Source organism: Nicotiana attenuata, unplaced genomic scaffold (assembly GCF_001879085.1).
Source record: "Nicotiana attenuata strain UT unplaced genomic scaffold, NIATTr2, whole genome shotgun sequence".
NCBI lineage: Eukaryota > Viridiplantae > Streptophyta > Magnoliopsida > Solanales > Solanaceae > Nicotiana > Nicotiana attenuata.
The window spans coordinates 2,609,732-2,624,178 of NW_017670237.1; the positions used below are offsets into that span (position 1 = coordinate 2,609,732).

General features: G+C 36.1%; 1 protein-coding gene across 2 annotated transcripts in view; it reads left to right on the forward strand.

The window, feature by feature from the left end:
• Positions 1–535: 535 nt before the first annotated feature.
• The window catches only part of LOC109236395 (helicase protein MOM1), a 31,616-nt gene continuing 17,704 nt past the window's right edge, over positions 536–14,447 (forward strand). The window contains exons 1-11 of one of the 2 annotated variants that reach the window (XM_019402568.1): positions 536–639; positions 741–771; positions 1,922–2,452; positions 2,937–3,504; positions 7,351–7,435; positions 8,123–8,262; positions 8,552–8,736; positions 8,910–9,040; positions 9,214–9,474; positions 9,810–9,950; positions 11,567–11,818. In XM_019402568.1, the coding sequence (XP_019258113.1) occupies positions 1,930–2,452; positions 2,937–3,504; positions 7,351–7,435; positions 8,123–8,262; positions 8,552–8,736; positions 8,910–9,040; positions 9,214–9,474; positions 9,810–9,950; positions 11,567–11,818 (2,286 nt within the window). In that variant the 5' untranslated portion in view covers positions 536–639; positions 741–771; positions 1,922–1,929. Of the gene's footprint in view, positions 772–1,921; positions 2,453–2,936; positions 3,505–7,350; positions 7,436–8,122; positions 8,263–8,551; positions 8,737–8,909; positions 9,041–9,213; positions 9,475–9,809; positions 9,951–11,566; positions 11,819–14,447 lie in introns of both variants that reach the window. The other variant, XM_019402569.1, reaches the window with a different exon arrangement.

Consider the following 14,447-nt stretch of genomic DNA (forward strand, 5'->3'; position numbering starts at 1 on the left):
CCAATTTGAATGGGTAGTTATTTTTTTATATATTTATTTTTCGTTTTTTTTATATTTAATTATAAGATATCTATATTTATTAATGCAAATAAAGTAACCAATTAATATATATATATATATATATATATATGGTAGTTTTTTATTTTATTTTATTATTTTCAATTTTTATATATATATTTAAATTTAAAAATAATAACCAATAACTAATTATGCCATGTGTCATTTTTTTAGGTTGCCACTTGGCTTAAGGAGAGATTCAATTTTTATATATATATTTAAATTTAAAAATAATAATCAATAACTAATTATAAACTAAATAACTAATTATGCCATGTGTCATTTTTTTAGGTTGCCACTTGACTTAAGGAAAGTACTTTTTCCTCTCCTTTTAATAATAGATAGATATAGATTTTTCAGTACGTCGTTATTTTCGGTTAAGTATTTTGTTTGAGTTTTATTTTTGCGTCTCACTTCCACGTGTTAATGGGGGCAAAATAGGAACTAAATAACACACATGACACACCAAAAGTTATTTCTTTTTGTTATTATATATGCTTTGCAGCCTTCATAAATTTTCTGTTTTTTCTTCTCCTTGTATATGCCGAGCAGATTAAGGGACTCTACCAGAAATTGGAGACTGTAATGTCCCGTGTCAATTCGCATACAAATTTCAGTTTAAGGGTTGAGACTAGGGTTTTTTTTTCAGAACAATTTGACTGAAACTATTATTGTTGTTTCAGGTAGTTGAAGGACTTTAGGGTTTTTTTTGAGGTAACTTCTTTTTTTCCTCAGTCATTCCTTAAGTTGTATGCATTTTTCTTCAAGTGAATATTCAGTTAAATTATGACATATTTTGCTTTTGGTTTTTGTTTCAATTTGTCTCTTCAGTAGTTACATGCAGAAGTTGGTTTTTGGGTAATGTGTGAATTAGATGAAATGTCGGTAATTATTTTTATATTTTCAGCATTGCGACCATAGAGTTTCACATCCTGATCTGGAGTTTAAATGTTACTACTTTCTACTGTTGTTGATTTTTGTTATATTCCTTCAGAATATACATGCAGACATTAAACCCTTGTGCTTAAACGAAGATAGTGAAATTGTAGCACTTTTCTTTTCTAATATTAACCAAAAACCATGTTGGTGATTTCTTCCCACATGCGTAAGCCTTAGTAAGCAGAGTTACCGGTAGAATAGTAGGCGCGTGCAAGCTTGCCTAAACACAACCTCTAAAATTTAAAAAATAGATTGCCCACCCCCCCCCCCCCCCCCTAAAAAAAAAAAAAATAAAGAAAAGAAAAAAGACCAAATTTCACGCGTCTTTATAGGTCACACTGTATTGAATTATGGATGTTTAGGCATTTGTGCTTAATGCTAATTTTTGTCGAAAAAGTATTTGGATGCAGGAAGTAAGTAATTTGTCATTGTTTTGAAGAATAGGGCATGTAGGTGAACAAGGGGCAGACCTATTGCATTAGTTTTGAGTTTGGTAGAACCCAGTGGCTTTGGCCCAGACCTCTATTTGTATTAACAAATCCACTTAGTATGCATAAATAAGCTATCTCAAACCAGTTGCTTTCTTGTCTTAGAATCTAGAACTCATAAGCATAAAATCTTAGATCCGCCTCTAAGGTGAACTGGGGGTGGATGGGAAAGCTTGGTTAACTGGTGCAACTGAATGAAATGCTTCACAGGATAACTGTTTCGGTGACTGTTAAATATGACATATTTATGTAGACTTTTGTTATTTTGTATAGCTTATTAAAGGATGGTGATTGATATCACACTCTTCGTTTTTTTAATCTTTATTAATATTTAATAGTTGTCATCAGTAGATCATTAGTTTTCCATGTTGTTTATAGTGTGGATACTGTGTACTTATAAGGATAGTCTGAAATAATTTATGGTTTATTGTTCACAGCTGAACGGATGGCTAGTGAGACTCGGTCTGGGAGGAAAAATAAGCATACTGAGAGCAATAAATCAAAGAACAAACAATCGGATAAAGGATCAATAAGTTCTGGCTCCGGAAAGACAGATAGCTTAAGAAAGTCGGTTCGAGAAACCAAGCAAGCAGCTTCAAGCCCATCGCGTACAAGGAAATCCGAGCGTCTTGAAAAGCAGTCACCATCCACGCCAGCTGTTAAGAAGAAATCTGGAGTAATTGAGAAACAGAATACTCCGAGCCCTTTAAGAAGGTCTGACAGGGGCAAGAAAAATACCCCATCTAGTTTGTCAAGATCAAGTTATGTAGGAAGAGGACCCGATTCATCTAGTGTCGGGAAGAAGGAACAAAAAGAGAAAAGTGTGAAGGAGCTGATAATGGAATCTGAAAGTGTTAGCACTAGGAGGGAAAATGGTGCAACTTCTGTAGGCTTGAAAAGGAAGTTAATGGATGCCCGGAGTTATAAGGCATTATTCAAAATGCAAAGAAAGAGATCTACTGCAGCAGGTAGACTAATCTCTCTGTTGTAGTTTTCATCCTCCTATAACAAGCACTATTGTTTCGTGTCAATGTTTTCCATGTTTCTCCTTCTTGTAATAACAGAACGCATCATGGAGTACACTCTCTCCTGGAATGCTAGGAAGCGTAAAAAGACTTACTGAATTGACTATAGCTTTATCATGGCAAAAACTAACTAATTATCTCCACCACCATGTATCAGCATAATTCAAAGTCAGTTATTGTGCCATGTCATTAGTGTGTGTTTAATAGACACATCTTCCACTAGCAATAGGTTTTCAACAGGTCACACCCTTAGATAAGGTGTCTAAATGAAAAATGTGGATAACTTCGAGGCATATATGTACTCAGCCTTTACAATTACGATGCTAAGAGTGAAGGTTTAAAGATAACTGAATTGGTAGTCTTACCTTGGTGTTTTGGAATTGCTGAAATTTCTATACTGATGTAGATGTTTGTTTCGGCTGACTAGAAATTATTGACAAGTTGGAAAGACCAAAGAAGTCATCAAGAGTTGATAGCATTGCCAGTGATGAGACTGACTCCAAGTTAATCAATGGGGATAATGAATCTCATGAAAGAGTTGTAGAAGAGTTTAAAGAACATCCTGATGGGGTTGCTTCTTCAAGGTCCATTTCTAGCTTAGAAGCGTCTTATGCAGATGCTTCGGTTAATGATGTTGAGATATTGCCAGATTCAAACCGCAGATGCTGCTCTAAGGGAAAATCTGCTGCTCTTCCTGCAGAAAATGGTTTGGAAGTATCTAAAAATGGTTGCACTGTGGGAGAAATTTCTGGTGATTCCGAAAGGGTACCAGAGGGTTGCTCTGTGACTGAGGATAATTTGCATATCCCTGACTTGTCATGTTCCACTTCTACAGGTGGTGATATTATTCTGAAAAGTGGTGAACTAGGCATTGGTAAATGTTCTGAAACGCATAAAAATGCATGTGACTTGGCTGAAGTTTCTCCTCCACCACTAGCTGACCATGAAAAGCTTGGTTATGGTGGGACTTGTGCTTCATGCTCTAGACGGATAAGGTGATTTTTCCACTCTTTCTATTTACATTTTGTTTCTACCAATACTGCATTGCTTTACTAACTTGACTTTAGCCTGGTGAATCATCACATTTAAAACTTAGAAGCACAGTGTCCTTTCAGATATTTTAGGTGTAACTTAGAAGCACAGTGTCCTTTCAGATATTTTAGGTGTCACATATGCTTAAGACTCAAACTTATTACATACCGATTGATGTTGCACATCACTTATAAAATATTCTGGAGATATCCAAAATTTCTCTCTTCTTAGTCTTTTTGTAGGTAATGTAAGAATATTATTAATGTAAACCAGCATTAGGAGAAGAATACATCCAAAAAGTAACGTCACAATATGTGTTAAGAACTGAGGAAGTCAACCAAGACGTCCAGCTCTAACACATTTACTGTGGCCCCGTTGCATTGAAAACTAAGCAAAAATATACACCATATACTTCAAAAACTCTAGCATTTCTTTTTCTTCATATGGTCCCACCAAATCACAGCAGGGACTCTGATCCTGATGCCTCTAGAGGATTTCACAATATCCATTATATGCCAATAGAGAGGGAAGCCACAATATCTCTTGAATGTGTGCAGATCCTGCAAGTGTATCTTGACCTTAGTTGTGTGGAAATGCTTCCAAGTATTTTCTCGATACTGAAATCAATTGGTGTGAGGATGTTTAAGGAAGAAAAAAATAGTTTCTCTTTGTGTGTCTCTCAGGGATATTGTGTTTGATCATCCAGACTGCTAGTTCCTTTTCTTAGGCATCAGTTTAGAAACGATATAAAGCAGTATGCTTCCTAAGACCAAGTTGAAGTAACCCCATTGACCCTATTTGCCTTTTTGCGATAAAACAAAAAGTTATTGGCAAAACTGTGGCACTGTGCCCTATACAACAAGAACAACATCAACGATGGCTCAACGCTATAGCTTTTGGCTCAAAATCAAGTGCTTATGGCTTTTGGATTTTTGGTGTAATTTACAATATGTTAAAAATGAAGATAGTATGTTAGAGTTCATAGATTTACTACAGGCATAGGAGCATATTCTGGTGGAAACCTTTTGTTTGTTTTTGTACAGAAGGGTTTCAAACTTTGTAATTAACCTGGCACTAGCTTAGTGCAATGCTTCTAATGTTGTGCTATAATACATCATTTACCTGTTCAAAAAAATAAAGTAAAATTGCTCAGAGAATGAGTACAATAAAAGTAAAGTAAGCCTCATGCAGAATTTCTAGCACCTTACTGCGTATGGTGGCAAAATGGTTAAAAGAAAACAGTTAACCACCCATATTATCCACTAAAAAATGGGTTGGATAATGAATTTTTAAAAACGGGTCAAATATGGATAAGAACTATATAGAAAATGAATAACCAATGGGTAACCAGGGGATAACCAATGGGTCTAACTTTTACATATGTAAAGCCTCAAATTTGGGGTTCCTCAAGTTAGGGAGACAACAAGAAGTAGTCATGTGTGTAATATGGTTACCTATTTTATCCGCCGGTTAACGTTAACCCGTTTTTTATTCGTATTAAATATGGGTCGGGTCGGATAATTTATCCATTTTTTCATTACCCGTTTTTGACCTGAACCATATCAGACCCGCCCCGCCCCGCCCGTTTGTCACTCCTACTTACTGCTCAAAGAGCTTACAAAGTGGAGAAGCAAAAGGTAATTGCTTACATAAAAATGGATGACTAAGAGAATAAACAGACATCTAAATTTTAAAAAATGTGTAGGAGTTGCTGTTCCTTCAAAACATCTCTGATGCCCTTCCTTCCAAATGTCCTTCCTTCTAAATGCTCCAAATGATGCATTGATGATCATCTTCCATATGTTTTTTGATGGACTTCCCAACTCTAACACTGCTACAGATGACATGTTTCCTTCAAGGTCTTCGGAATAAACCCAGCTTATATAAAAAGATTACAAAACTTGTCCAATATATCTTTAGTCATTGTACAGTGCAGAAACAAATGGTCTGTACTCTGTATCCTCACTATCTTTTGTATAGACGTAGCATCTATTGCACAAAGTTATTCCTCTACTCCTTCAATTTTCCTGTGTTAGGAATGCAGAGTGCTCCTAACACTGCCACCGAGCTAAAGCAAGCAATCTTAGTGGGGGTTTTAGTTCTCCAGATTAATTTTTGGCCATTTCTCAATAATGTTGCTGCTGTTTACTAATTCCTCATAACATTCCTTAGAACATACCATTGCCCTTGTCTCCCCAAAATAGTCTTTCTGTTGCTGTTGGGTCTGTTTCTGGATAAACAATCTAGCACGTTTTTTACTTCTCGGTCGTGTCAATGCCTCCTGAAATTGATGTTCCATGTCCAATGTCCCATTTACCCTAAGCTGTTTCACTGTGGCTTCAGTATCATTAGCTAAACCAAATAAATCTGGAAACTCATCTTTGAGAGGTACGTTGCCTAGCCGTTTATCCCTCCAGAATAGGGTGTTCTCACCATCACCAACCTGTAACCTCACCCTTGACTGCTGCCACAACTTGCTAATGTGTTTCAAAGGCCCACACCATGAGAGTTTGTCGTCACTTTTGTGTGCCATGCTAGTTGAGGTTGGTCATGTGGATCCTTTATTTCTACTGCACTCCATTTGTACTACTTCTATTCCAATATGCAATAATTCGTCTTTGATAACAAATTAGGGGTTCTTAAACCAACTACTTTCTATATCTCACACTTGTCACTATACTGACATACAATCTCTAATCAAATGAACAAACAAAAAGGACTCCGGACAAACACTAAACCTAACATAAGTGTACCAACAACATACCAACAACCATTAAACCTTAATACCAATTAGTTATTTCGCCTATTTTACACTAAGTTCTTGTGAATTCCTAGAGATTATAGGTCTTTTGAGACATTCTCTCAACATGATTTTATCTTTTAAAGCATTCAATCATTACCGTACCACACCTATGGGCCTTTGCAATTGACAAAAGCATTCGGGCGACAATATTTTATTTTATCCTTTGTGTTCCATTTGGGCCGTATGTCATATGTTATCATTTCTGGTAAAGACTTAATTATGTAAATAAAAACTTTGTTCTCCTCTAACAACTTACAGGGCAAGAAGAGGTCCTGAGTGCGAGCACATCGCCACCCCATTGTTAAAAAGAATATCACGTGCTTGGCCATGAAAAAGAAACAGGCTGCATGTGGGGTGTGTTTTAAAGACATAATTAAGTAAATAATGGTGTGTTCTCTCTAACACCTTAAGCTTTTAGATGAGATGGTCACACACTTCAACAATTTCTAATCTTGTCATATTTTGGATAACAACACATCCTTCTTAACATCGTACTTTCCACCACACACTTGTGGATATGTTGGGTGGTAGAGGTCCAATATTCACTTGCATAACACTTTGTGCACTTTCATTTCAGTCATCCTATTCTTGTTCTCTGTGTTACATCTTCGTGTATCATGCATCTTAGCTTAGATATTTGAAATTTAAGCATCGAGCAACTGTAATTTATCTAATGTTTGCCTCAACTTCAAGTTGATGAGGTTTGTTAACCTTCTTTAGAGTTCAGTCTTATCAGACTGTATACCTCCCTGCAAGGGAATTTGCTCCTTTTTTTTTGCATCATTGGTCTTGGATTTCTACGTTCTTCTAAATCATCCTTTGATCTTTTATTCATCATAATGCTAGATGTATTATTACTTTTGGGCCTGTTTTATTACTTTTGGGCCTTGGATAGTTTATCAGGTTAACAGTCCGTACTTCCATCTGCCAGAGACAAAAGTATGGTTTAAAGTTTTCTATTATTTTCTTCTGCAGTTATTTACTATTTCTCATTCATAACTTGCAGGGTAAATCATGACTCACCAGAAGAGGAGCTGTGCTCATGTGCTGGAATGTCAGGCAGGGATTACTATAACCTATCTAGGCTCAAGGTTCGTGCTGTAAGACGTGGAGAAGTAGAAGCAGCTTATATTCATAGTAGACGTAGTGGTCGTAAAGACCCCAATCGACTATCTAAAATTACTATAGGATCCATATACAGTATATGCAACAGTTTTTTCTGTAACTGCAAAAGAAAGCTAATGGCTATAAGATTTGGAGATTATTGGTCATAAAAGAAATTTGAAGCCTATAAGACCTACTGGACATGTAACCTAGGCTATACAACATATGACAAAAACATAGAAGCAGCTGAATACAACACATTTTGTACTGTAGCAATTTGAGAAACTTTTTCGGTTGTCAAAAAGCTGGGAAGAATAAAATGGTCAACTAGCTGTCAGTTACTGCTATTATTCGTTTCTTCTTTGTAGTATGAGCATCATCATGTCTTTACCACTTTGTCCTAACAGGTAATGAGACATGTTTTTTTTAATAGGATTTTTTTTTTGAATTAGGAAACAATGAGACATGTTATATCAGTTCTCCTCGTTTATTGTCACTGTTTATGCTCCACTTCACTGTTTATTCTTTAATCACATGTCAGAAAGGGATTTTCTGTTATGTGGTTAGCAGCTGCGCATATCCTTTTTGCCAAGCATCTCAGAGTTATTTTATTGTAATTAATTTGCTACTCAATATTTAATAATTTTCTTGTGCTCAAATGCGTTCCGTTTTAGGATGGAGTTGGTTCTGAAGCTGCAATTCCTTTGGATTCTGGAGAAGGATGCAATATGCAATTAAATCAGGCACTTTCAGTTTCTCAAAGGGGTGCTGATGAAAAAATGTGCACCGTATGCAAGCAAGGTGGAGAGATACTGTGGGTACCATTTGCAACTATGCACAATTAATATGTTGGCCAATAAAGATTTTTCAAACCATAACTGAGAAAAAAATCGGCTCTATCTAAAAAGCATTTGTTTTTGACCTTTTTTCTGTTTTTATTTTGTTCCCTAGACTTTTTCTAGTTACTGGATTGTGGATGCACCCAATAATGATTTTTCCATTTGGGTAATGCATTAATAATTGTCAAGTAGTACTAAAGCCCAACGTAGAATGGCCATGTGTATGTCTTGATATTTATCATTTGTACTTGACATACTTTTTAGGATCTGTGATGGAAGAGGTTGCAAGAGATGCTACCACCTCTCTTGCCTAGATCCTCCATTAGATGATTTCCCACCAGGAGCTTGGCATTGTTCCTGGTGTGTCAAGAAAAAGATTGAATCTGGTGTACATTCAGTGACGGAAGGAGTAGAATCAATCCAGGATGTCAGAGAAGTGGAAGTAGCAGGTACCAAAGGTTTGATGGACAAGTATTTACATGCAGTAGACATTTGTACGGGAGCTGGATGACTATGTGATATGAATAGTTTTTAACAATTTGTCATATCTCTTAATGTTGCTTTGCTCCTGTTAATTCTCGTTCTTGATTATTTTGTTTTTTCTTCTTTGCTTTTATGTTAGGAATGCATAGGCAGAAGCAGTATCTTGTTAAATACCAGGGTCTTGCTCATGCACACAATCATTGGGTTGCAGAGACACAATTGCTTATGGATGCACCATTGCTTATTGCAAACTATAATCATAAGAATCAGGTCAGAATTATTTCTTTGAAGATTTCATTTGTTTTTTTTTCTTCTCTTCATATTTTCTGCCAACTTAAGTAAATGGATCATTATTTGCCAAACACATGCAAAGAATGATATCCATCTATCATAACAAATACTTTTTATAGTTTTCACGAGTACGACTTTTTCCATCATTTTAGGATGTGAGGTGGAACTCAGAGTGGACAGTGCCACATCGTCTCTTGAAGAAACGATCATTGATGTTCTCCAAGCTGCATTGTCAAGATGCACGTGATAATAGCAAATGCCTGTTTGAGTGGCTTGTGAAATGGCAGGGCCTTGATTATGAGTATGCTACATGGGAATTAGGGAATGCTAATTTACTGAACTCACGGCATGGTGAAAGCCTTATCAAGGATTTCAATATTCGCCGCGAAAAGGCAAAACGAAGAATTGACAAGGTTTTTATGATTTTTGTGATAGTGCTAAAATTATTCTATGATTTCACTTCTTTAGTCTGCTAATTGATAAGTATCTATGCCCTGTACTAGTTGGTGTTGTAACTTATAATCCCAACATTTTGCTCTACTGTTTATGCAACCTCAGTTTCCTGCTGCCTGTCGGCATAAAGGGTATAGGACATCTCTTAACTAAACATAAGAGGTTGGCCGTTTTTTGAGGATATGAGTGATCAGCCCAGAAGAAACTTGCTGTGTGTTTGTGTGCCTGAAGTCATATATTGGTAGTACTGGTCATCTTTGTAATATTAATTGTATGTCTTCTGCTGCTGCTGCAGAATCATAAGGGGCCACTTGTCAAACTATCAGAACTTTCTGCTGGAGGTTCACATATAACAGATTCTAATCTGCTGAACAATGTTAACAAGCTGCGGGAGTGTTGGTTGAAGTGCCAGAACACTGCTGTCTTTGATGACCAGGTGAGTTCATTCTACAGGGAATGCTCTTCTAGGTGGGTAATGAGATATTGCTAAACGTACTATATAATGTGAATAAATAATGGATCACTATAATATATACATGTCAAAGCAGTAGAAAAGGATTTGAATGTCGAGTTTGATCGATTGTTTTGAAGTTGTCATTTGATGCTTTCTTCACCTTATCTAGGACCTTATTTCTTATGTACTTAATTTCATTTTAAAATCTTCCTCTTCATTTATCCACTCTTGTGGTGGCTTGTTTTTTCTTGTTGGCTTTTGACGAACTGTTTGGAACTTCGTTAGCATCCATTTCTAAAGGATACTTCATGGGGTGAATCCTTTCTTTTGTGATTGCTAAAACTAGGAGATGAGCCACCGGTTATCCTTCATTGATATTCGTGCATAACTATTTACTTACCTAGTTCACATCCAGAGAGTTCGACTCTTTTTGGTCCAACTGATGATGCAGCATTTCGTCTGTCTTCGAACGGTTGTACTTGGAAATTTCACGTTGAGCTATGTAACTTACTTAAAAACTAATAAACCTCAGAATGGTTGTTACACTGATTTCTGTCGCTCATAGAATTTACTAGAAAAACTGCTTCCTGAAGGATTACTATGTTGTGGAAGGCTGTAGCTGAAGCTAACTGAAAGTGAATATGTTAGCCTTGTAAAAGAGGTGAGAGACAATTGCTCACCTAAGCAAAACTCACAAAGCTTGAGCCATAGGCAATTTGGCAGAGCAGTCTCTTTCTCCAAAAGGAGTATTTACTGCAAAACAGGAGGTCCTTGTGATCTGTGTTATCAAAGCTGACGAGTGAAGAAAAAGCCATGACATCTGTCTATGTGCATATCACAAAAGAATAAAAAATAAAAAATATATATGTAATATAAGAATAATAACTATAAACCCAAACTACAATTATTAGGACTAAAGAAGTGAAAATATCATTATTAAGTGAAATAGTTGTTTGATTATTAATGCACTTTACAAGAACCATAGGTGATAAGACTCGAGCCTTAGCGCCTAAACAAATAAGCTGTTTAGTCGAGGTAAATCGCTCAACGTGTTATGCACCTAGATCTGGAACTTGATTACGCCTTGACCGAGCCTTTGACGACATTACGGAAGTTCTCTTCCTCGGCTTAAGAATTCTTCACTAAGTTGAAGTCCTCTCCAACAATTCATTTTGCTTAAGACTTCTATATCAAAGTGAATTGACAATATTTAATCTCCCCGTTTAAGACTTCTGCTTCCTTGAATCCTTTACCTTCGGTTAAACACGAGAAAACTAGAGCTAGCCCATTCTTCCCTATTTTTGGATGAGTTGCTAGCCATTCTCCTCTTTCTCCGCTGCTTCTAATGTTCCTCTTTTGATTATTCGTCCTACCATCAACATCAAAATCAAATAGCAGTAAGATTATGTTTGTAAACCTATAATTTTAGTCGGACTTCACATATCAATTCTCTATAGTTGTGAATCTAAATTCTTTCTCATAGTACTACTAACTTGCATTTTTTACCATTAGTTCTTTAATTTAAGACAATAACCTGAAATGTGATCATCTATGGGTGCACAAGAAAGGTTTGACTAATATGACAATTGTTTCTGCAGGATCGTATAATGAAGATGGTTTTATTTGTTCTATCTATGTCAGATGTCTGCTGTCCTTTCCTTGTTGTCACACGTTCAAGTTTGCTTTCCCAGTGGGAAGCTGAATTTAGACGATGGGCACCAAGTATTGATGTTGTAGTGTACACTGGAAACAGAGATTCTAGAAGGAGAATCAAGTCATTGGAGTTCTATGACGAAGGGGGTTTCATGATGCTTCAAGTGCTTTTATCATCTCTGGAAGCCGTCATTGAGGTTTGTCTAAAAATAGATTATTTTAGAATTAATTTAGATATCAGGACTTCGACAGATAATCAATTAAGTAACCTGCGATGATGTTTTCATCAGGAATATCGAACGTTCCGCTAAAGATGTATCATTTTGGTGAAATGTTCTCTGTTTTACTTTTCAATCATATCATATTTAGTTGATTGTTATTTTAGCTCCAACTTTCTTGGGGATTCTTGTTTCTCAAAGAATGAAAGCGGGAGTCGATTGGAAATTGGCTTTTATTTATGCAGACGTGCTTCTTCGCAAGAAGTATAAGCTTATTCAAGCAGCTTATGCATTTGCATGATTCTTGCAGCTCCGAATAAAAGTTTCCTCCTTTGGCTAATTTTAAATCCCAACAAAGTGATAAAATTTATTTATTATTTATATAGGATGCTTTGTGGATAATACATGACTATTTGTTTTCATAGAATAGGATTTCACCTAATTTTTTGGGGTCAGTTTGTGATGATGTAAATGAAAGGAAAACAATGACCAAGTATATTTTGACTAAGAAATGCATTTCTTTCTTACCTCTTCCTTATTTTTGCGTTCATCCCAATACCTTCCATCCTATCTAAGTGTGGTACTTGTAGAGAGCCAGTGTTGTGAAGAGTGTGAAACGAGGAAAAGCGACAATTTCGCTTAAAGCGAGAAGCGAAGAGCTCGCTTTTTTGAAGTGAAGCGGAATTTAAAAAAATATTAAAATAAATACTGCATAGACAACACATGTAACTGTAGGGCACCGTTTGACCATGAGTTTTGCCAAAATAAATTTGGGATTTATTTTCAAAACTCATGTTTGGCCATAAATTTTGCCCATATTTTGGCCAAATCCCAAATCTCAAATCCCAAACTCAGCTATTGAGCTGATTTTGGGCCAAAATCCCAAAACTTGGGAATTATATACATGTTTTTCCAAAATAAAGTTGGAAAATATGTTTTGAAAACGTATGTTCAAACACATTTTCATCTTCAAACCAAACTTCACCCAAATTAGATTTTTCAAAATAAATTTGGGATCTATGGCCAAACGCTAGCTAAGCAAATGTTTAATACTTCAATGTAAAAACTGAAGAGTAGCATCAATTAAAGCACAAAATGAGCATCCTATTCTTCTACAACAGTGCAACAAAATTAAGAAGAAGAATAAGAAGAGGAGAAGAATAAGAAAGAACTGAAGGGAAAAAAAATATTTCGCCAGCATTTTGCTGCTATTTGGACGCTGAACAGTGAAAGAAGGAGGAGGAGGATTAAATACGTTGGTAGCCCAGTTATAAAGCGCTCGCTTCTTACGCTTCGCATCATTTCATCGCTTTTGTAAATCTGCTATGCTTCAGCTAAGAGAAGCGCCAGATACCTCGCCTCGCTTCGCTTCTCGCTTAAGCGAGGAAGCGCTCGCTTTTTACAACCCTGTAAAGAGCTGCTTTTGGATTAAGATTAAGATTAAGATTTCATTTTTATAAAGATATAATAAAATGAATATGTATATTAGCCCTGTTAATGCAAATAGAGCTTTGTATTTGATGTCTCTCTCAGTTTCTTTCTCGTGCAAGTTTTCTTGTATTTTCAGCATTGCAGATTTTAATGAAAATTTGCTGCCTTTGGACTCAAGGCTCCTCCTTAGTATCCTAGCCCCCTTTCAGGTCAAGCGACTTTTTACTTTAAAAATTAATTTAGACTTCGTAATTTTTTGGGTTCATAGCTAGGTTAAAGTTATGGAGGAATTAGTCAACGAACTAGCTACTTCCAATTCAGTTTTGGAATCTCTGTGTTGGGAAGTTTCCGTCTTTTTGTAATAGCAACATGATGCTTCAGTTTGAAAAGGTTTTCTGGCCACACTACCCTTATATTGCATTGAATTCCTTGGTGCCAAACGTGCAAATTTTGTTCTTTATATGATTGTGTAATAAAAAAAATTTGGGTGTCGTCATTGTGTCATTAGGTGTGTGGCTTTAGAGTTCTTGAATAGTTTCTATAAGTTGTCTGTTGCTTCTTTTCTTGTAATGTTGTGTTTGTGGCGAGAAAGCCTTTGATGCCATTATTAACGGGTTTTCAGTGCGTTGTTGACTTAATAGAGAGCCCAGCCGTTACTCTCTGATACTCGTGATTTTATGATACTCATGATTTTGTGATAAGGAAAAAGTTGGAGCACAAGCACCCTTGGGTAACAGTCCCTTTTCCTATCTGCACCTAGTGTAGTCGTTCTTTCTTCTGTATTTTTGCTTCCTTAGTCCGTTCTCATCTATAATATATTCCTTTATCCTAATTCAAGTGATGTTCTATGCTTCATGCTGTGAACTTTTTGATAATAAAGCTGTTAAGTAGTTAGTCATGTATAGTGTCCCACATCGGGAAGTAGATACCTATTATTATGTAATCACCCTATATAAATAGGGCGTTGTACAACACTTTAGATAAAGATAATCAATAATATTTTCTCCCGTGCTTTTCCACAAAAGCCTTGATAGATCTTTGTAGAACCTTTTGGCTTTGGATTTTCATTTGTTTAACAAGAGAAGTTGTCATTCTCATCCATTCTAAATTTTATTGGTATAGCAAGAGAAGGCATCCTAAATTGGGGATTTTCTTCATGGTTATTTGGGGGGGGGGG